This window comes from Argentina anserina, chromosome 3 (genome assembly GCF_933775445.1).
Source record: "Argentina anserina chromosome 3, drPotAnse1.1, whole genome shotgun sequence".
NCBI lineage: Eukaryota > Viridiplantae > Streptophyta > Magnoliopsida > Rosales > Rosaceae > Argentina > Argentina anserina.
Window position 1 is genome coordinate 13,174,943 of NC_065874.1, and position 21,951 is coordinate 13,196,893.

General features: G+C 41.9%; 1 protein-coding gene across 1 annotated transcript; it reads right to left on the minus strand.

The window, feature by feature from the left end:
- Positions 1-16,811: 16,811 nt before the first annotated feature.
- LOC126789311 (G-type lectin S-receptor-like serine/threonine-protein kinase At4g27290) lies at positions 16,812-20,329 on the minus strand. Its single transcript, XM_050515441.1, has 7 exons — positions 19,035-20,329; positions 18,783-18,938; positions 18,526-18,683; positions 17,996-18,206; positions 17,631-17,868; positions 17,400-17,550; positions 16,812-17,322 (listed from the first exon to the last, which is right to left on the minus strand). Exons 1-7 carry the CDS (start codon positions 20,296-20,298, stop codon positions 17,011-17,013), a joined length of 2,490 nt encoding a protein of 829 aa, XP_050371398.1. The 5' UTR covers positions 20,299-20,329; the 3' UTR covers positions 16,812-17,010.
- Between the last annotated feature and the right edge of the window lie 1,622 nt (positions 20,330-21,951).

The window sequence follows — 21,951 nt, forward strand, 5'->3', positions numbered from 1 at the left end:
AAGTTAAATGACTAAAATATACATATATTATTAAAAAAATGACGCAATACCTAGACCTAGATGTAGAAAATACATCTTCTTCTTGGAAGACAATTCATCTCTTCCTCACCTGACGAATACTCACTATATCTAGTGAAGAAGAAGAAGATGTGATGATTCAATTGTTGGAAACATAGCTAGCTTACTAGAATTTATATTAGTTGTTATTATATATTTTTCATGGTAACAATTCTTAGTTTTCTTCTTGTATAATTGTAAGCCATGTTGAATAACTTGATACATGTTTTTGTTCAATTTAGATTGATGTTGGAGCTGTAACAACAATAGTTCTCCATTTAATAATTAATTCGTAATGATCATTTGAATTTAGAATGAAATTTATAGCTAAATACGATCCCTCCGTCACCCCAGAATGAAAGGGGCGATCTCGTAGTTTTTGGTCTGTGAAGATACGTTGTTAGGTGCTCCGTTTTATTTTCCCATTGAGGCCGAACCTAAACCTGTGCTCGAGAGATAGCTGTCCATATACTGATAAGGGATGTATGGATTCTCGAGAAGAGAGGAGCCGTGGTGGTCCCTCCCGGACCGCCCGGATCCCACGAGTGAATAGAAAGTTGGATCTACTAATAGAAGGTATGATTTTAAAATATTTTTTAAACAAATTATAGATATATAATAGCTATATTAAAATGATAATTAATTTTTTTTTTGATTAAGTAGGTAGTGTATTAAGTACGAAGTGTGTATTAAGAGGTTATATGGGTGTAAAATTTCTCAATTTTTTTTGAAGTATGGCCAAATGGCAGTCCTAGGTAATAACTATTAATGAAATCATAGAATACAATGAGGGGACATATAGCCTATACCCCAAATTGTAGTAACTCAAAGGAGAAAATCTTGAAATCTCAACTAAACAACTAATATACTCCGTTAAACACTAACTAGCAAAGAGCGTAACAATGACAACTCTATTTGCTTTATAATTTTGGCAATATACTAGGAAAATAATGCTCACTTGGAGCCATAAGTTTCTAATGCGAACAACTTCCCCGCTATGTGGCCACCGAGATTTCGTCATACAATTAGGAAGCAACGACCAATTGACAAAACAAGGTACTCGCCGTCATCCTAGAGCAGACACAACACACAAGGTGCTAAACCCAAGACTACGCTCACCCCTATTTTTTAAGAAATTGAAATAAACTGAAGCAAGAAAATAGAAGCTAACCCAAACCCTGAAACTTAGAAAACAATCTAAGCTTAGTTTTGTATACATATCCCATTCGTCACCAACCAGAATCTGCATCGGGGTAATCCACATACCGCGGCTACCACCCCAACCCCCTCTGTAAAATGCAATAAAAGACAACACTCCCTAATCTAGCAAACATAAGAGTTATTGTTCGAAAATAAAGAAAAACAAAAACAATAGTTAGAACACACAACCAGACTGAGCCCAGAGCCAAAATGGTAATCCAAGCCCAGTGTTTATTCCCAAAGAGATCAATAGCATCAAGCCAAGCCCACCAGGCACCCACTGCGACAATCGCAGCCAGACCGCCGTTATAGCCCCTTTGGAATTGCCCAATCGTCCTCAGATCACTGAACGATTGTTGTTGCCACGCCGTACGGACTGAACCCCTCATCAAATCTAATCCCAACATCCTAGTTGGGATCATATCCAACTAGCTGGAACTACCCAACACCACCACAATCTCATCTTTTCCATCCCTTCTCATCACCACCAGGATCCACCCACCACAAAGCCTCCCCTCATCCCACCATCTAACACGATTTGGATCTGAGATGGGTTCGGAACCAGCGCTCCAGCGATGGGATGCCGCAAACCACAAGGCATGTTCGACCATGTTCGTTGCACGCCAGCGAGGCCAAGAGATCGCCGCAGGCATGGAGGCGTAGCCGAACAAGCAGGGTTACACTTTAGGGTTTTTTGAGAGAGAAATGCCTTATTTTTGTTTTTTTTTGTTTCGTTTATTTACCTTGTTACTGTGAAAGTAAAATTTCTCAACTTTTTATTTATAAAGAAAGATGTGAAGATCATTTGTAGGAATCAACACCAATACAATCATTTTTGAATACGGTTGTGGTGTACCATAGTGGCAGAGATGGGAATGCCATCGGCCTATGTGCTTCCTCCTTCCAGCGTTGGAGATGTTGTCGAGATATGCAGATGACGGTAACTTGGTGTTACCATTTATTCATAATTCTAAGTTCTTTGGCTTTTCTGGTCATGTAAAAACATTGATGAGAAGATAACTGTAATTTTGCCTGTTCAAAAAAGAAGAAGATAACTATAATTTTGATTGTTAGAGAATATGGATCTATGTGCAGGTACTTGGTATTCCTAAGGGAGTAATTTTTATTGTTGGACATGAATTTTTTTTTTTGTTATTGACTGTCTCACCATTAAGGCACACATATATATATATATATATATATATATATATACACAGTATCTATCTAGAGTGAATGTTCACTTTGAAGTTACAGCGCGAACTTCATTATTTCACTCACTTTTTGGTCAACTTTTTTACATCTCCACCGTATAGAATCTAGAATATAATGTATAGATCACTCTTGCAAAGTTTCATCCAATTAATGTTTACTTTGAAATTACAGAGTGAAGTTCCATTTCTAACACACTTTTCGGTCAAATGTTTTCATCATAAGTGGTTCAATATTTAGGTATGTTATTCAAGATCATCTCTACAAAGTTTCTTCCAATTCGGTTATCGTTATGGTATTGAAATTAGATTTGTTTCGAGTACAAAATCCGGGGGTCTTGTTCACGTAGCTTGTATTCAACCTCTCGCCCGATTAACATGCACAAAACTAGGGTTAAGGTCAATGGCCAACGGTGAGCTAGCCTATGACTCTTCGAAGCTTAAGTTAGATTCTGGAGTGTGACTTAAGTTCATAGGTTAAGGACTTAGGAATACGTTACACATTTTAGGAGGTTTCTGCAACTTTTATAGGCGTATTAGGGGAAGTGTTGTTTCCATTTCCCGATGTGTGAGAGTGCTCATACCGTATGTTTTTATTGCTTTGGCGAGCTACTTTGGTAGTGTCATCGGTGGCGCCTGTGCTAGAGGTGGCATGACCCGCTCTGCCTGTTGAGTGCCCTGCCATGCTGGGCTAACTCTGGCCAATTTGGCGGTCGGAATAAGGGGAAATTCTGTCGGGAATTGCCCCGTCTAGGGGAGGTGTTAACAAGTTCCCAAATCCCTGGTGAAAGAGATTTCATAGGTGTGGAGTTTTAATTGCCATTGGCGGCAGATTCCCGAGTTAGAGCGACCTAGGATCTCAGTGGTAGACCTAGAGACTGACTAGAATCGAAGTGTTCATGGATCCAGAGCAAATTGGCGAGTGATCTAGGATCTCAAAGCTCGGCTCGGAGGCTGACAAGAAAGGTTCGAGGCAACCTGGCAAGTCCCCAATGTCCCCAGTCAAGAAAGGTCCGAGGCAAAAACATCTGAGACATGCCGTAACAAGTGGCCAGCTTGTCACGGTTGTCTAGTATTTATTGCAAGGAACATGGTGATGGACCCCAGTGAACTGAGGTGTTAGTGACGCTATCACTCATAATTACTTGTCTTAGGAACCGAGTGGGCGTGGAAGCGGTACAATTAATAGAGGGTTGTGCACACGTTTGGTGTGTGGGTTGTGAAACCGAGAGGTTGTGGGACACATGACAATCATCAAGCGGTTTGAGACTGTTTTAATTCACGGGTCGGATCGATGTGGTGCTCTTAATTATGCTTTTGAGAAGAATTTGTCGCTGAGAGAGAAGAGACAAAGAGAGGGAGAAGCATATCGAAGCTGCTAGGAAGTTTGAAGATTCTGACGTTTACAACCGCAAAAATAGTCAGATTACTTCGATTCCAATAATCCAAGGTATTTTCCGGTCCTTTTCTAGGTTTTTTGCATTTGCCGCGTCGGATTTTGGTGGTTTTGGGCTAACTATGTATGATGGGGGGGATTTGTAGCAATGGAAAAGTAGTCTAGCGTGTCTGGGAATTGGGGAGTCAATGTTTCGACTTCGACTATCCCAGGTTCAAGTATGTCGGACCGGGCTATTACATTGGGATGGGGCGTTTCATGGAGTTTGTCCCTGCTAAGTGTTGCGGGGTCAACAAATAACCCGTTGGGCCTTTTGGTGTATGTTATAGAAGATATGGAAGAGAGACAAGACGCAGAATCTGAGGCGAGTGGAGTGGAGAACTAGTACTACTGAAGTGACCAAGTGACTGACCCGCCCAGGACGTGCCCCACCTCGGAGGAGCTTGCGGCGATCCAGATGTTGTTTAAAGTGCCAGAGGATATCATCTTGCGCTCCTTAGCCGAAGGCGAGATGGCGCATGACCTGGCTTTGGGGTCGTGCTGGGTGTCAGAGTTCGATATGGGTCGTGCAGTTTTTCTTTTCGTACCTGAATGTGGCGCCGGGCACGTGCACCAAACATATGGAGGTAGCTGCTCAGGACCGGGTGTTGAGACTGCTGAGGCAGCAGATGCCGTGCTAGAAATAATTCATGTCGTGTTGGATGCTTAAGTTCACCTATAAGGCGGGGAGTGGGGGTTCTGTGAAGTTGATTATGCAGATGCGAAAGTACTCGCCTCTTGTGAACGACTGCCCCAGCTATACCCCAAATTACTGGTGGGACTGGGTGTTTGTTGTGGAGGGGCCGTCCGTGGCATGTAGGAACACCTGTTTTGAAGTCCCTCAGAACTTCCAACCCATTGGTAAGTGCTTCGTCTGAGGAATTTATCCGGGTCAAAGATATTTTCTAGTTTTTTATTTTTGCCTTCTTTTTCTTGACCGAGATATGTTTGTTATTGCAGTTCCCATAGCCATCCAATTAATGTCGTTGATGGAAAAGTGGTTGGCGAGGTGTGTTTGGTTGTTTCCCTCTGCTGCCCGGAGTTCAGACCTGTTGTGCCAGTTTTCTATGTACGAGCACTACCGGATGGGGGTGATGCCTGGTAAGTTGTGATTTGCTGGCTTTATTTGCTATTTTATGGTTGGCCCCAGATTAACTGATGAACTTTTCTGCAGTGGCTCCAGTGGAGGGAGCAATGCCTCAGACAAAGAAGCTAGGACGTACGACAACATCCAAGGCGAGGATGTGCCCAGGGTTCTAGAGGCTGAAGTCAACATGGTGCCGAGTGAGGATATTGATCCCGTTACCGAGAATGGAATTGTGTCGCCGCTGGAAAAACTGGACTTCCCCGTGAGGAGTACGTCGTTCTCCCGACTGAGGTGGCCCCTTACTGAGGAGTTACCCACGCTGGGGAGCCACAGGAGACCTCGGTTGTTGAGAAAGAGATGCTGGTGGTGGAGCCGGAGGAGGAGAAAGGACGGGAAGAAGAGGTCCTTGTGGAGGATGTGTCGGAGGATGAGAAGAAGGTTGGACTGTGGCGAGAGGAGCTGGTGGGGGAAGCAACTCTGAAGCGAGGTCTCGAGGTTGCGCCTGTGGTGGAGCGCGCGGATATTCGGGCGGAACAACCGACACAGGCGGCGGACCTCGCGTCCAATGTGTTGGAGGCCTCGCCCACTGCAGGAGCTGATTGACTTGGAGACTGTCTCAGAGCGGGCGGAGGCTGCCACACCGTGACAAGGTCGCGACCAAGAGGGTTCACAAGAAGTCCAAGAGTAGCTCGCACTCCACGAGTGGGAAGACTCGTGCTGGTATCATGGTGAGGTTGTCTATAATTGGGGAGTTGGAGCCCCACCTGCTCTGGATGGTGGAGGACATGCGCCACAGGTGTCAAGGGTCGACCTTGTGGGATAGTGACAACTCGGTGGACAACTTCCGGAAGAAGGAGAAAAAGCTAGTGTGGGTGAGTGTTTTTCTACATGTTTCTTTCAAACACTTGGTTGTTTGTTTTCTGACAAGTGTGGTAGCAGGTGGTGTCCGGGGTGTACAACGCCCGAGATGATTTACTGGTATATTATCAGAAGGAGGTGACCGAGAAAGACAAAGCCATCGCCGAGTACATTACGGCGAACTAGCAGCTGGGCCGGACACTGACGGCTATGTAGGACCAAAAAGCTACATACTCCATCCAGATCGCTGAGGCGGAGGGGGTGGTTGATGAGCTGTAGAGCACGGCTAAGAAGAGTTGGGAGTCACTATCCACCAGTGACTCGGAGGTGGCGCGCCTGGGGGAGGAGATGGCGAACAAAAAGAGGGAGATAGCAGCGCTGGTGGCAGAGAATGAGAAGCTGCGTAAGTCAGAGGCCTCGGTGCGGCAGCGGGAGGACGAGTAGTGAAGAAGAAGGAAGCGGATGGAGATAGGGTGGAGCGAATGAAGAGAATGAAGACCCAGTTTGAAGTCGTCGCGGATGGAGCGTTGAAGACCCGGCTAAGGGAGGAGTGGTGAGACTTCCAGATCAGTTGGGACAAATGAGAGGACGAATTTATAGGGTGGCTGAGAGCAGAGAGGGAAGATGTCGTGGTGGCCTACCGGGGGTCCTTAGGCTTTGAGTTGGTGAAGAAGAAGGCCTTTGGCGAGAGAATGGCCTTTGGGCGCAACAAATTTTACAAGATCAGGGTGGAGCTATGTCTCCATGATACGGCCAAATGACAGCTTTACCTTGACGAGATAGCAACCCGGGTGGAGGAGGAGGGGAAGAAGACCCAAAACCAGGCGTTAGGCTCTGGGTCTAGTCGTCACCCGCCTGTGCCGCTGCCCAGGAGTGTCTCCCATGACAATGTTCTTTTAGCGAGGCGGGGCCATGGTTGACCGCAGGTCATGACGCTGCCACACCTTGCAACAACCGGTGTAAGACCTGCGGGTTCGCCCATAAGAGTAAAAATGCCAGCGGGGCGAGGAATTGGGCTAGGCCGGGGTAGGGGCAGTTGTATTGGGCGATACTTATCTTTTATTTTGCAATTGTAAACCAATTCCGGTTTGACTGGTCAATTTCATAAACAATCCGTTTGTTTGTTTTGGAACTATTATTATTTCTCATAGTTGCATTCCAACTTATGATTGATTTACCAGAGGTTGGATTTGTTGTTTTCCCAGATCCGGGGCGAAAAATTAATGGACTTGGAAATAAGTTTGGAGAAAATAAACTTGGCGGACAATGTTAATAATTGACTAAGTCCGTATGACAATTAGTATAATGGTAATCACATTAGAGGATAAACTTGGTGAACAACAAACTAGGTAAGTTTCGATCCGGGCCAATTTTATTTGGGGAAGAGATGGAGGTGTTGGCCGGTCCAAGGATGGGGACGGTCGTGGCCATTATTGTCCCGGAGGTTGAATAGGGATGGTCGTGGCCATTATAGTCCCGGAGGTTGAATGTGGCCGGTCCAGCACAACTGATGATTTCGTAAGGACTTTCCCACTTAGGCTTGAGTCCCAATGGTTTAGGGATGACCACTTTCATGTCTCAATCTCCCGTGGCAAAGTTTTGCGGCAGCACCTTTTTGTTATAGTGTCGGGCGATGCGCTGTTTATTGTTTATATTCCAGAGATGCGCACTCTCGTGGCATTCCTCAAACAAATCAATTTGAAGCTGGAGGCCAGCTGTATTTGTGTTCAGGTCGTAAGCGACGACTCGTTCCATGGGAATCTTTGTCTCTATTGGAATCACCGCTTTTGTTCGAAAGGCCAAGAGAAATGGGTATTACCCGATTGTCTCTGTGGGAGTGGTACGGAGTGCGGATAAGACCCCATGGAGTTTCTTGGCCTATAAACCAGTGACCGAGTCCAGTCGCTAGATGAGCTTGTTAATGGCTTCTACCTGACCGTTGGTCTGGGGATGTGCCGGGAAAGCATACAAGATGGTGGTGCCGTTTTCTCGGGCAACCTAGCGAAACTTGTCATTGCCAAATTACAGACCGTTGTCCGTAATAAATAACTTGGGAACATTGAAGCAACATATAAAGCGTCACAAGAAACTTATCACCTTTTTCGTGGTAATTTTGGTTATGGGATCAGCCTCAATCCACTTGGTATGATAGTCAACTGCCGATGGTGTACTAAAATTGCATTGGGGTAGTTGGCAATTCCCCAATTAGATCTAGTCCCCACTGTGTAAAAGGAACCGGGGAAACAATGATAGAGATGGGGACCGAAGGCTTGTTATTGTAGTTGGCATATTGGTTATATTGCATGCACGACCCGACTGTAGCCTTTGAATCTGCTTCCATAGTGGGCCAGTAGTATCCAGTCTGGAGTGCCTTGAAGCCCAGGTTTCTTGTTCCGACATGGTCCCCACAGACGCCGCTATGGAGAGACGCCAAAACCTGGTGTCCCTATTCCGGAGTGAGGCACTTGAGTTGAGGGTGACTGTCCATCTCTGAAAGAGGCGGGCATCCTGGACCATATAGAGGTCGACCTTGCGCCGCAGGCACTTGGCCTCGATTTTGTCCTTGTGCAAAGTCCCCTTTGTTAAATATTCAATGAATGTGTTCATCCGTGACGGTGGCGGAAGATGTTCAACTGCAAATATCTTAGAGTAAAGCTTAGAGCTGCTGGGCTTGTCAAAAGTTTTCACAAGGACGTTCGGAGTAATTAAGTTAGGGTCTGATGTGGCTAACCATGCCAATGCATCCGCCCTGGAGTTCTTGGCCTCAAAAGTGTCGAACTTCTACAGTAATGACCTAGCCAAATTCTGATCAGAGACTAGATAAAGGTTGTTGGACTGATAATCCCCCTTGTTATGTTCTAAATATCGGATATATCGGCCGATATATCGATGATATTTAGAAAACGATACGATATCGCCATATCGGTTGAATATATCGGTCAACGGTCAAATATCGGTCAAACTCTGATATATCGGTCAAACTTTGATTTTTTTTTATTTTTCAATTTTTGTTTAACTTTTTAATATTTATTTTCTCTTTTTTTTTTCAAAAACTTATATGTTTTTTTTCATTTTTTTCATATATAATTTAAATTTATCTATATTTTAAATATATATGATGAATTTCAAGCTTAAATAATCATTCTTAAATAACTATTTTTATTATTAGGTATCGTTCGTGTACTTTAATTGTCACAAAAAATCAAGTATTTATTTTCTTTAGTTTATTTAATACCGTTTTTTAGTTTATTTGGTACATATTGAAGTATAATTTTATAATTTTATTGAAAATAAGCAAATTCGATAAAACCGATATATATCGATATATCACCGATATATCTCCGATATATCGTTTTACCCCTCGACCGATACGATACCGATAAGCGATATTTAGACCATTGCCTTCTTGACCTGGTTGGGAGTCGCTGAAAAGGCAGACAGTCGTCGCCCCAAGCTCGCGACATAGATGAATCTGATGATCAAGGCCTCATATTCCGTAGTATTGTTTGACGTCTGGAAGTCAAACCTTAGAGTATATGGACCTCGTTCCCTCCGGATTCATGAGGATGATACCGGCGTCACTGGATGTTTTGTTGGTGGAACCATCGACGTACATATCCCAAGTGGAGGCCCGGTCAGTGGCCGCGGGGGTGCTCTCTCCCAAGTGGATTCACACACATTCTCCATGCGCCATTTGACTTTTGACCATTACCACGTTGTAGACCCATGTCGGGTAGTGAACTTCTCGGAAAAACTTAATCTTCCGGAACCGTTGAACATTTTCTTGAATGGCTTGATATTTCTCTGGGTGAAGACCCGGCGTTTCTGGCGAACTAGTTTGGAGCCTTGGGGAATATTGAGCTTGTGGGAGATGAAATCAATTGAAATGACAGGCATATCTGCATACGACCAGGCGAAAATGTGGTGGTGGTGGTCTTAGAGGTACGTTATGAGCTGGTGCCGGAGCTCGGGTGTTAGCCCGGTTCCAATCCGGACATTTCTTTTCGGGTGTGCATCTAAGATGCCGATCCACTCTGTGTCTCCCACCAAAGCCAGGCGAGCTCTTGGTTGGTGCTTGCTGAGATTCTTGGCCCATGTTTTAGAATTTTAATATGTTCGGGGATCATCTATAACCTTAGCCGGGACTACTGACATCATTTCATGACGGCCATGTTTGGCGATGATGAGATATGGGCTATTTTAGAGCGTGTCCATTCTATCCTCGATGATTGTTAATATCCCACCCAGGGTAGGCATTTTCAATAGGAGCTTGTGTCCAACAATAACGCATGGGAGCCCCCACAAAAGATCTCGTCCCATGATTATGTTATAGGAGGAAGGGGAGTCAACGATGAGGAACCGGGTGGTGATCGTTGTCCGCTTGGACCCGTGGCCCAGGGTGACTGTCAGGCGACCCAAGTGGTTGGACTATCTCTCCGGAGAAACTGACCAACAGTTCATGGTTGTTGTAGAGTTTAGCCTGATGTCTGTTATGTTTGCGGTAGTAGTCAGTGAACATGACACTAGCAGTTGCCCCGGTGTCAACAAAGCCCTCTGGCATGCATAGTGATCTACTTGCACATTGATTAGAAAATGATCATTCTGGGTGCCCAGAACTGTAGTTTCCCCGCTAGATAACTGGATCGTATCCCAAGCAGCAAGGGCGACTTTGACCCCTTGACAGAGCTCGAAAAGCTCAAAGGTTTGCTAGCGCTTTGCAGGTTTATGAGGTGGCTGACAAATGGCTCATCCTCTCAATGTCATGATCTCTCTGTATACCTGGATCACATTGGCATTAGTCTTTGGGGTCATATACTACTTCAGTCTCCTAGATAGGCCCAATATTTCCCGGTGCTAGAGTGGGCCGGCTGCTTAGCAAACCTTCGCCTCGGAAGCGGTGGCTGGAAATCCATGTGGTGCTCATGTATATCTTCATAAGACATGGTGAGATTTGTGAAAACTTCATTCTAAGGCGGGATTGATGGTCTTTGCTTCGGTGGGGACTTACGGTCCCGGTTATCACGGCCCCTAGCGTGATGCTTGTCTCCTTCATGATTGGCCTAGCGGTGTGAGTCTCGGGAGTAATTTATGTCTTGGGCGGACTGTTACCCATGCCCCTGGCTTGAGCAAACAATATAACTAGCCTATGAAAAAGACCCCAGGCATTGGGATTCCCATAGATTTGGTACTCAGCTTGAGCCCACTGGGTGGCTGTTTCCATTAACTCCTCATAGGAGGGTGTAGGGTTCTCATTGATCTTCAGGAGGAGCACCCCTGGGTGGACAGCTTGACGGAAAGCTGCCTCCACAATGGAGTAATCCAGGTCGTGGCACCGCGCCGTGGCGGTCTGCCATCTAGACACAAAATCCCGCAGGCTCTTATTTTTCCATTGTTGGATCTTGAACAGGGAGTTGGAGGAATTGTAGATGCTGGTTTGGAAAATGAACCGTGAGCTATTCAAAGCTTTTCACCGAGGTTTAAGGGAGATTCAAGAACCGGCTTAACCTGAAAGGTGTGGCAAGCTATGGCATCGGTGTATCGGGTACATGCCAAGGCGGACTGAAAGTTCTCCAGGTGAGTCTACGGGTCTGAGCGCCCATTATATTTAGTTATATTGAGGGGTTTATCCTTGGCCGGCCAGTGCTCGGCCTGCACCTGCGGGGTAAAGGGTCTTGCATGGCCGCCATATCCTCCATGCAGTGGCCGTGGTATGTTGTGGGTCTCAATTCAATCTACCGTGGCAGCCAAGGAGTTCATCAGCTCGCTCACCTGTAAAAGGCATTGGGTTTGGAGATCTGGTGGGGGCGACAGTTCGATTCAGACGGTTTTATCGAAGATAGATGTTGAGAACAATGGCTGGGAAATAAATACGGTTGGTCGGGCCGGTCCCAACCCTAAGGGTGCCCCGGCGTGGCCAGTGTGCCTGTCACATCCCGGAATTGGAACATGACAGTATGTTGGGATTTAAAAGGAGATTAGCAAGCAAATAGAGTGATTATGTTTCGCTCAAACACTCACTAACGTGAACAAGTGAATAAATGTTTTTTACAAGACAAACATGTTCACGAAATAACGAATGATACTACTTTACATTTCCGCGAAAATAAATAAATTTATACAACAAGAATGCGGAAGGTAGCGCTAATGCCACCGGCCCAAATTAAACAAATGGACAACCCAATTTTAATACAAAATAAAGGTGGCTACAACTCAAATTATAACCTCAGGAAACTTTACTCGAAAACATTGTCAATAAATATAGGAATGAAATGCAATAAGGATGAGCACGAACACTAACTCTCAAATGAGGCTCCTAGCTCCGGAAATAACAATCGAACATGCAAGGGAACTAAAGTAGGGGTGAGCATCGTCCTCGCTTGCCCAGTGGAGAACAGCTCGCCCATGAGGTTTGAAAACCAAAATCAGGTAAAGATAAGTTTTATAAAACATTGAGGGTAGGTTTTTGGCTAGAGAAAATCACATTTAAATCAATTATGCAAGTTTGGGAATATCATGATAAAATAGTTTGCGGAGCTCCAAAGGTAGAGTAAGACAAATTCAACTTCAAGCAATGCTCGACTGATCCTAGCGACTAAATAGTCGAGGCCAACTACTCGTCTGTTATAATAATAGAGTAGCGAGAGTGTCCATTTAAACGAAATACCTTCAATAGTATATAATAGAACGTGGATCCAATTATAAACATGGCATTGCCCTTCCAGAGGTTCACGGTTATCGACACCGTAAGATTACTTAGTATGCTAGGCTCCCGTCACTCTCAGGTCAACACACGCGATGATTCACTACTTACCCTCTCTCCAAATAGTGCATAGTCTCAGGTTTTCACAACATTTAATGCATCATAAATTATTCAACCGAGAACTAGACTATGCAATTTATTTGGCTAAATACAACATAGGAGGGTTAGCTCTCCTACCTGGAATGACGTGCAAAATCTAGACGATATCCAAATCCTATGTATAGCTCCTGTTGCCGCTCCAAGTCTCCAAAAGATTCTCATAATATCAATTATGAGTTCATGAGGTATAAAGAGTCAACATCAAAGTCGAATATCGAAAAAAATAAGTTGACTTAATCATTCTCCTAGTTTGACCAGGAAAGTCAACCTTTGACTTTCCGTTGACCAAGTCTTTCCTGGTTTGATCAGGAATTGGCCATGTTGACCAATTCTCGAAAAATCCGAGAATAATCCAATTTCAATAGTCAATCGATACGAAGCATACTTTATGGTTATATGAGTTACTCAGCATCATATCGACGACTTATTTATTACCGACACATTTTAAAGTTAAATAGTTCTCGATTCTCGAACCGGGCGAGAATCAGAACTATTATTAGTCGTAACTAAAAGTTATGTTTATTCGTCGCCTTTTGTAGTTAAAATTGGGTTTTCACTAAGTTAACATAGGTTCCACTGCCTTGATTTCAATCTCACTAATTCGTGGGTGCAACGGATGGTCGAGGGACATGGCTTGGAAGAGGATGAAAAGGTGGTCAAGATGGTGGTAATGCATGTGTTGGGCTCGCCGGAGTGGCGGCGCTAGACGGAGGAGAAGGAGACGGTGTGGTCTCGGTGAAGAAGGAAGAATAGAAGGAGAAAAGAAATGAGGGAGAAAGAGAAAGAAGGAACGCGAGGAAGGAGAGAATAAAAAGACTTGGGCTCGGGAAGTTAAAGAATTGAGATTTGTTAAAAGCGTGAAAATAAATACCCAAAACTGAAAAAATACTTTAAAACAAAATACAACTTTACAAAATCGTAAAAACAAAACCGAGCGTCGGAAAAATATTCGGAGAACACTTCCAAGCTCGTGGCGACGCGTAGTTAATAACGACGTATTAAACTAAGTTTTGACACTTAACTTAAATGTCGATTAATTAGTCCTAATGTGTCAGTAATCGAGATTAGAAATCTCGGGTCTTATAGTGCCCGGCACATGCACGTTCGAATTGAGGAATCGTTGGTGGGCGGCCTCTAATGTGCGTCAGTCCCCATGTGGTTTTCCAATGTGGCCCGAAGAGCTGTTGTTCTTTTTCGAGCTCCGCCATCCGCGCCAAAGCGTTGGGGGAGTTCTGCCATTCTTCATCTCTTTCACCTAGAGGCTTTCGATGTTCCGGAGCGCTGCTTCTAGTGCGGCGGCGGGATCGGTGAAGGGGACTCGAGACGGTTCTCCGGTGTCCATCGTTTGGTTGAACGGGTCACCGGTTTTGTCGTTGTTGTCCAAAGGGCCCGGTCATCTTCGTTCTCATTTATGAGGACCATTTCTAAAATTGGCGGAGTCGTGCTGACGAGGACCCTCATTCTAGCTCAAACTATTGCGAGTACAAAATTCGGGGGTCTTGGTCACGCAGCTTGTATTCAACCTTTGGCCCAATTAACCTGCACAAAACCAGGGTTAAGGTTAAGGGTCAGCGGTGCGCCGGCTTATGACTCTCCGAAGCTTAAGTTAGATTCAAGAGTGTGACTTAAGTTCGTAGGTTAAAGACTTGAGAATAAATTACCCTTTTTAGGAGGTTTATGGCTACTTTTATAGGCGCATTGGGGGAAGTGTTCCTTCAATTTCCCGATGTGGGAGAATGCTCGTATAGTATGTTTTTACTGCTTTGGCGAGCTACTTTGGAAGTGCTGGTGGTGGCTCCTGTGCTAGAGGTGGTGTGACCCGCTCTGCCTGCTCAATGCCCTATCGTGCTAAGCTAACTACGACTGATCTGGCTGCTGGAATAAGGGAGAATCCTGCCGGGAATTGCCCCGTCCAAGGGAGGTGTTAACAAGATTAAGTCAATGAACTAATTAAAATTGTTTAACGTAAACCGTTCGTGTTAATTTCAATTTTGAAAACTCAAATTTTTGTCAAACTGGATGAAACTTTGTACAAATGATCTTGAATAGCATACCTAACTATTGAATCACTTATGATGAAAAAATTTGACCGAAAAGTGTGCAAGAATTGGAACTTCACTATATAATTTCAAAGTGAAACTTCACTCTAGATATATAATATTTTGACGATCATCTCTACAAAGTTTTAAGGTAGAGTTCCTTATTTGACCAACTATTTGTTCATATTTTCAAGATCATGTGCCATTTAGTATTTAGGTATACATGACATGATCATCTGTACAAGTTTTCATCCAGATTGGTTATCTTTTAGGTATTGAAACTATATTAAATTAATGAAGGCACTGAATATGTTTAGCCTGACCTGTTCATATAAATCACAATTACGAAAACTTAAATGAGCATTAAATTAGATAAAACTTTCCACAAAGTGATCTACATATTAAGTTCTAAAATTTCACCGTATGAAATGTGAAAATATGACTGAAAAGTTGGCTAACTAAGAAAACTTCGCTCCGTAATTTACAGAGCGGAGCCAGCGGGGGCTCTGCTCTTATAGTGAATTATATATATTTATATATCGTGATGCAGAGCCTAAAAGCGGAAACTATAAGAACAAACAAATTACTGTTCAATAAATAAATAACAGTTGTTGCAATTAACAAATGTAACGTGTATCCACAAGCACACGTACAAATCAAACTGCAGGAATAAATCAGCGCTCGCAATGAACTTGGTACCAATGGTATTAATAAATGATAACTCATTTGATTAACTTATAACTAGATACTGGAAGCTGTCTGTGAAAACTGATGTGAGCTTGCCTGTGAAAACTGTCCTCTTGCTTTATTTTACGAAGTGATGGATTCAATAGATCCAACTCAACTTCTATTAGATCAATTGCTTTGTTTAATGCCGTCTACAAAATTAATTAATCGAGGTTAGAAAGTAGTATGCAGAATTAATGTGGGATGTTGTATACAAAATTAAACATTGCTATCTTGCGACTTCTGTTGATTTAGTCGCCGCACTAATTTCATCAAGATGAATTCAAGAGCTGCTGAATGACAGGGCAGCAAATCAGCAATGTCATTGGTGCTTGTTATTTTGAGCATTCAGGATGTAGCAATGGTTGCAGTAATTCACAGTGATATATTGTCTATTGAGTTCTTGGTGGAAATATGAAAATGTTAGCTTTGTTCAACCTTGCATGAAATGATTTTTTTTTCCGACAAGTATCATCTTGCATCAGTTGCAGGACATGTTAGTCTATTATACGTGTCATTGGTGTCAATATATGTATACTGTGCTTGGAGAAGTCAACAACTTGTCACCAATATTGAAATATAAGCTTGTGGAAGAATTTCAATTTTAAAGGGGTTAACGGGGCAATACCCTGTGGCTGAGTGAATAGCTGAATCAATCAGCAATGAGTGACTGCAGTGTTATTTACTTCGTCAATATGAAGACTGATCGAGTTCGTTTTAGAAAAACTAGTTCAAGAGCAAACAATCTGTGCTACATATGCACAGAGACCTTGTAAAGGGGACAGTACTATAAATTTTCGATATCTGTTTTCTAAAATGATGCATATCTCTCAGGCCCAACCACAGAATTTGACCTGTAATCTCAAAGTTCTGGTGGTTTTCTTGTTATTTATCTAAAGTATGATATGAGCAGCAATGTTTTAAAAAAAACTCGTTGAAGGCTAGCCTCAGATTTAAAAAGTTTAAAAATATTTATATAACGCATTTATTTTTTCGGTCTGTGCACCGAAATTTAAAAAGCTTACGTCTTTTACACTTTATGCTACGTTTTTCACGTCTTTTACGCATTTTACTACGCTTTAGAAAATAATCTTTTTAGGTATCTTTTTATATTTATTTATATAATGTGTTTAATTTGATGAAAACTATCTAAAACGTTTGGATTATAAATTTCATTATATCTAAATGCAATAACTTGGTAAGTTCTTATGTATATTTGTTCTTTTTGTATGTGTATAATTATATATTTACACATTTAACTACTAATTTTTTATAACATAAGGCTTACGTCTTATGCACTTCAAGTTTTAAGACTTAAGGCTCTTAAGAAAACGCCTTGAGGTAGGCCTTCGTTTTTTAAAACATTGATGAGCAGAGCGTTTTCAGCATACAATCTCAATCCTTTGTAAAGATAGTTGGTGTGTCATATAATGTAACACAAGTTGTTCTAGCTGACGAAGAAAGGAATGTGGATTTCATCATCATCGATCACCATCAGCTAGCTTAATATATTCTCCGTAAGTCTCAAGTAAAATTGAACTCTATCGGGCCTCTAGTGAAAAGGATAGTCTGTTGGATGAAGAAATCTCATGCTGACTTGAAGAGGAAGCCATACATAAAATATGCCTTTCCGTGAAGAAGCCTGGTTGTTTTGGCCGTGGCAGCGTAATATCATCGCTACTTAGCATCAGGACCACGGTTGACATATTAGGCCTGTCTTCTGGACTCTGTTGCACACATAATAGAGCCACATGGACTGATCGTAATACCTCTGACATATTGCTGGTGTTATTGTTCTTCATAGATGTATGCATCAGTTCAAATGGCTTGCCTTCTTTGAAGAGCCTCCATGCCTGTTTCAAGATATTGAGTTCTGCATTTAGTACAGTTAGCTAATGAGGATAGAGTACACTTGTGGTGAAACACTTACATGTCCAAGAAGGTTAAGGTTGTGGTCAGGGTGAGAAAACCCTCTGTTTTTCTTTCCACTCACTATCTCAAGTACCAAAACACCAAAGCTGAAGACATCAGATTTCACCGAGAAGACACCATCAATTGCATATTCTGGAGACATGTAACCACTGCAAACCATAGTAATAAATCATTGTCATATGTAACGGTGGCAAAACAATGACTTACAACATGTATTGATGGTCCTTACTATGTTCCAACCACTCTCCTTGTATTTGCTTCACTTTCATCTCCTCCAAAACTTCTAGCAATGCCAAAATCTGAGATTTTCGGATTCAGTTCATAGTCTAGTAAAACATTGCTAGCTTTTAGATCACGGTGGATTATCCTCAGTCTGGAATCTTGATGAAGGTAAAGTAAGCCTCTAGCTATCCCACTGATAATGTGGAAGCGCTTAGGCCAATCCAGAATTATACTTTGTTGTTCATCTGCCCAAGTTTGAAAGGATAATTAGAAAATCTAATGGGGTATTTTGGAATAATACTAATTACTGATTAATGATTTAGCAATAAGTCAGTTAGAGCCAAACAGAAAAGGGAGGGGAAAATGCCAAACCAAATATGAAGAAGTCTAAGCTCTTGTTGGGCATGTATTCATATATCAACAACCTCTCTTGGCCTTCAATGCAACATCCTAGAAGCTTCACAAGGTTGCGGTGCTGAAGTTTGGAAATGCATAATACTTCATTCTTGAACTCTTTGATTCCCTGTCTTGTACATTTTGAAAGCCTTTTGACCCCTATTTCTTGCCCCTCTGAAAGTTTTCCCTGTAGGATGTTATTAATGTTATTATTCACAATATTCATTCTAAAATCAACCAACAGTAGACTAAAAACCTGCCAAGACAAAAGAGGATTCATCTTTATCTACAGAAAATGATCTAACATTAATAATAACTACTGAACACATATAGCTCTGTGCTGCTATTGGAAGCATAAATTATATATTATTGCTACTTGTGTCATCATTCTTACTGCAGACAGTGAAATGCCAATTGCGTCTTTTGAAATTCGTAAACATAACATTTCATATTTGATGACACCACCCATTGGTGAGGAGTTCCTCACAATTACTAAAAAAAATTACCTTATAAACTGGGCCAAAACCACCCTTTCCAAGCTTGTTAGCAGCAGAAAAGTTGTTGGTGGCATCTGCTATTGTACTAAAACTAAATAATGGTAGCTCTAGATTTCCATCTTGGGATTCTTCATTGTGGTCATGCTGTCGAGTATGCAACATATTTGCTACAATTAGAATGGATTATCGACGAATTAGAGATCATGAATGTATCCGCTGTGATCAAATTTGGTGTCAGACTGTCAGTATAGTACAGATAGACATACCTAATCTCTTAGTCAGCTTCTGTTTCTTCTTCTTCTTCATTTTCCTCTTGTAAACATGTAGTATCATGCATAGGCCTATAAGCGTTATCCCAACAGCTAATACAGATAGAATTATGATCTTAACTTTTGTATTTCCCTTCAAGCTTCTGTATGTCACTACCAGTTCAAGTATATATTAGAATTGCCACACATATGTATTTATGTTTTCTAGAAGTCTAATTTTCTGCAATTAGAAAGTCAGTATACCCTTACCTAGCTCAGAGGCAGCCATCCTTATGTATATGTCCTGCCCAGCATCAGAGAATTCTCGAGTATCAATCAGTTCCCCAAGCCAGAGTATGCACCCACTTCCTTCTCCTCTAATATCCAAACTAGCATAAGCTGTGCAATTGCAGTTCTTCAAGCAAACCTGCTCACATTCTTTGAGGTTCATTGTCTTGTCATACAAGGAATGTTGTGTATCTGGCAATTTAATGCCAGAATATTTCATAAAACCCTCTCCATCCCCACAATCCAGTGGAGTCTTTCGTACACAGCCATGTGACCAATCTGCCATTTCCCAGTCTAGGGGGGACTTTGGCGTAAAACCTTCCAAGCATCCACAAGAAGGGGAGTTGTTAATGTTGCAGCTACCATATGCACCACACACTGCATATCTGTCACAGTCATCTATTTGTGCTGTCAAGTAAAGGCTCCAATCCTGAATTCTATCAATCCATGTAAAACGCTGAAGGTTTCCACTGGGGCTTAATGTTAACCTTGTTGAAATTGTACTGTTAATGAGTTGGTAATGGTAATATATTTCCTCCTCATTGAATACAAATCCGTAGGTGTATATAGGATTTGGTTTCAGATTAGGCATTCCAGTAAACCTGAGACCATTCCAAAGTCCGGATCTAAACTGCACTGCAGAACCTTTCTTAAGCAAAAATTGTGGTATCCCAGTTGTATCAAGCTTATTCGTATAAATCCCTGGAGAAGGATCCTGATCACTCTTCCATGATGTTAGGAATCGGTTCAGGCCCGTTACCAGGTTCACTCCATATTTCATGCCAGGTAAAATTGTATTGCATGGATAATCAAAACTCTGCCACAAGAAAGTTTCCGGGTCATTATAATCTCTCAGAACTAAATTACCTGTGTCCAAAAGCTGTGCAACTGGAGCGGTTGCTGATTTAGCTGAATTCGCAGACCAAATTGTGGTGTTAGCTTCATCTACAAGGACAAGAGTTTTCTGGACAGAAAACTTCAAAACTCCAGCTGAACCATTAAATGGGGTATCACTGTTGGCAACCCACACCACAGTTCCAGCAGATATCTTCTTGTACCATATTCCCAAGTACCAATTACTGGAATTTCCAGGGCTAAAAAATCCTAGCTCAAAGCTTCCACCGACTGAAACAATGGTCTCGCCATCTTTAAGAGACTCAGTAGCACTTAAAGTGTCTGATGGAGCAGAAAATGTAAGGATTGGTAACAAACAGAAAATAAAGAGATGTATGATCCAAGCTTCCATTGATCTCCTGCATGTAAGTGTGCTTCATAGATCAAACAACCAAATGCATTGATAGATTTTGAAAAGCAGGAAATGAGATGCAGAGGGATTACCTCAAGTCCTTTGTGCAGTGCATTATGACTTCCGCAATATTTTACTAAACATGTCAGCCAGAAAGAGATCTCATTGAAGTTTGAATTGGTTAAAGAATTTTCGTCTATCATTTTCTATTAACAAGTCTAGACATGATCAATGTGATATACTGATAATTGTATTGGTCCATTTTGAAAGTTGACTATGGACATGGACATTTTAGGGTTATGAAATTACAACTGACAAGGTTTAAACTAGAAACCATCAATCAATCAATGGTTGACTTTATACTGCCATGTTTCTATAATTTATAGTGCCATAGTTGCTAAAGGCTTAAATTGCTTTTGTGCCTACATAGCCATGGAGTTCAATTTAATTCTGCTGTAACGAGCTAGAGATGAATCTGAAAGGAAATTGAAAACAAAAAGAAGACCAGTCTTATGCAAATCTCATGAAGGCAAGAATTGTCTAAAAGTTAGACAGAGAAATTTTAATTTCTAACTATTTTTATCTGTAACACACATGAAGGGTTCTCAGTATGACTTGTTCTGGTCTCCAGGTCACTGTGATCGCTCACAATTAAATTATCTGTGTCCAAACTGAATGAACCAGGGTTGTTGCCTATTTATATGAATTGGCATACCAAATTCTGGTGTTAGAATCATTTTAAAGGCAGGAATTCAAAGTCTCTGGTCAGAAAACTTCAAAACTTGGCTGAATACGTGCAACTCTATCTCAGAAACTGCTACTGGCTGAAACTATGGTCTTCCCATCTATTAGTCACTTAGCATTAACAGTGTGCAATGGTGCAGAGTACATAAAGAATGGAGACGTGCAGAAACTAACAAAACGAAAAGAAAGACGCATTTTATTCAAGTTAATTTCGATAGAGAATTTTAAATAGAAGATTAATTTATTTGGCAAAAGCAAGATATGAGATCCACAGGCTGCAGAAGTAAATTAATTCCTTCAAGTGCATGTAAATCTATGAAGTATGAATGTAACTTCCGAAATTTTAACTAATCGTACGACCAACCCGTTGAAGTTTGAATTGGCTTAACAAGCTGATGTATTTGTCATATTAACAAGTCTTCTATTTCATAAGTTGACTATGCCTTGGTTAGAACTTAAGATCATATTAGTTAGACCCTCGAATATCAGACTCAGTTATCTACTGCAAATGTGCCTACCTAGCGAAACTCTTATTTACGACATTGTTCAGTTTGATTCAGCAGTAGCAAGAGAATTAATTTCTTTTGATATTATGAAACCATAACTTTACCAAAAGTTAGATGTCCGATACCATCTTAAGATACAGCACAGGATGACTGGAAACAGGAAATGTCTACAAGTAACAGCAGAGAACTATTCCGAATTCAATATCATTTGACAAAAACACTCATACTATAAGAAAGACTATTACTGGATCTTTTGTTGTTAGCTAGCTTCTTCAACAAGACTCGTTCTGTAATGATGGTTTAGCCCAGACCGATTCAATGGTAACTGCCAGGATGGATACAATCCAAAGTTGACCAGGAAACTAAACAAAACATGTCTTGAAATACAAGTCAGCTCAACATA

Coding starts and splice junctions, on each gene's coding strand:
- LOC126789311 (XM_050515441.1), bottom strand. CDS start 20,298: ATGGAAGCTTGGATCATACATCTCTTTATTTTCTGTTTGTTACCAATC. Junction 17,869..17,995: donor CTTAGACTTCTTCATATTTG/GTTTGGCATTTT, acceptor AAACTTGGGCAG/ATGAACAACAAAGTATAATT. Junction 17,551..17,630: donor AGGAGAGTGGTTGGAACATA/GTAAGGACCATC, acceptor TATGGTTTGCAG/TGGTTACATGTCTCCAGAAT.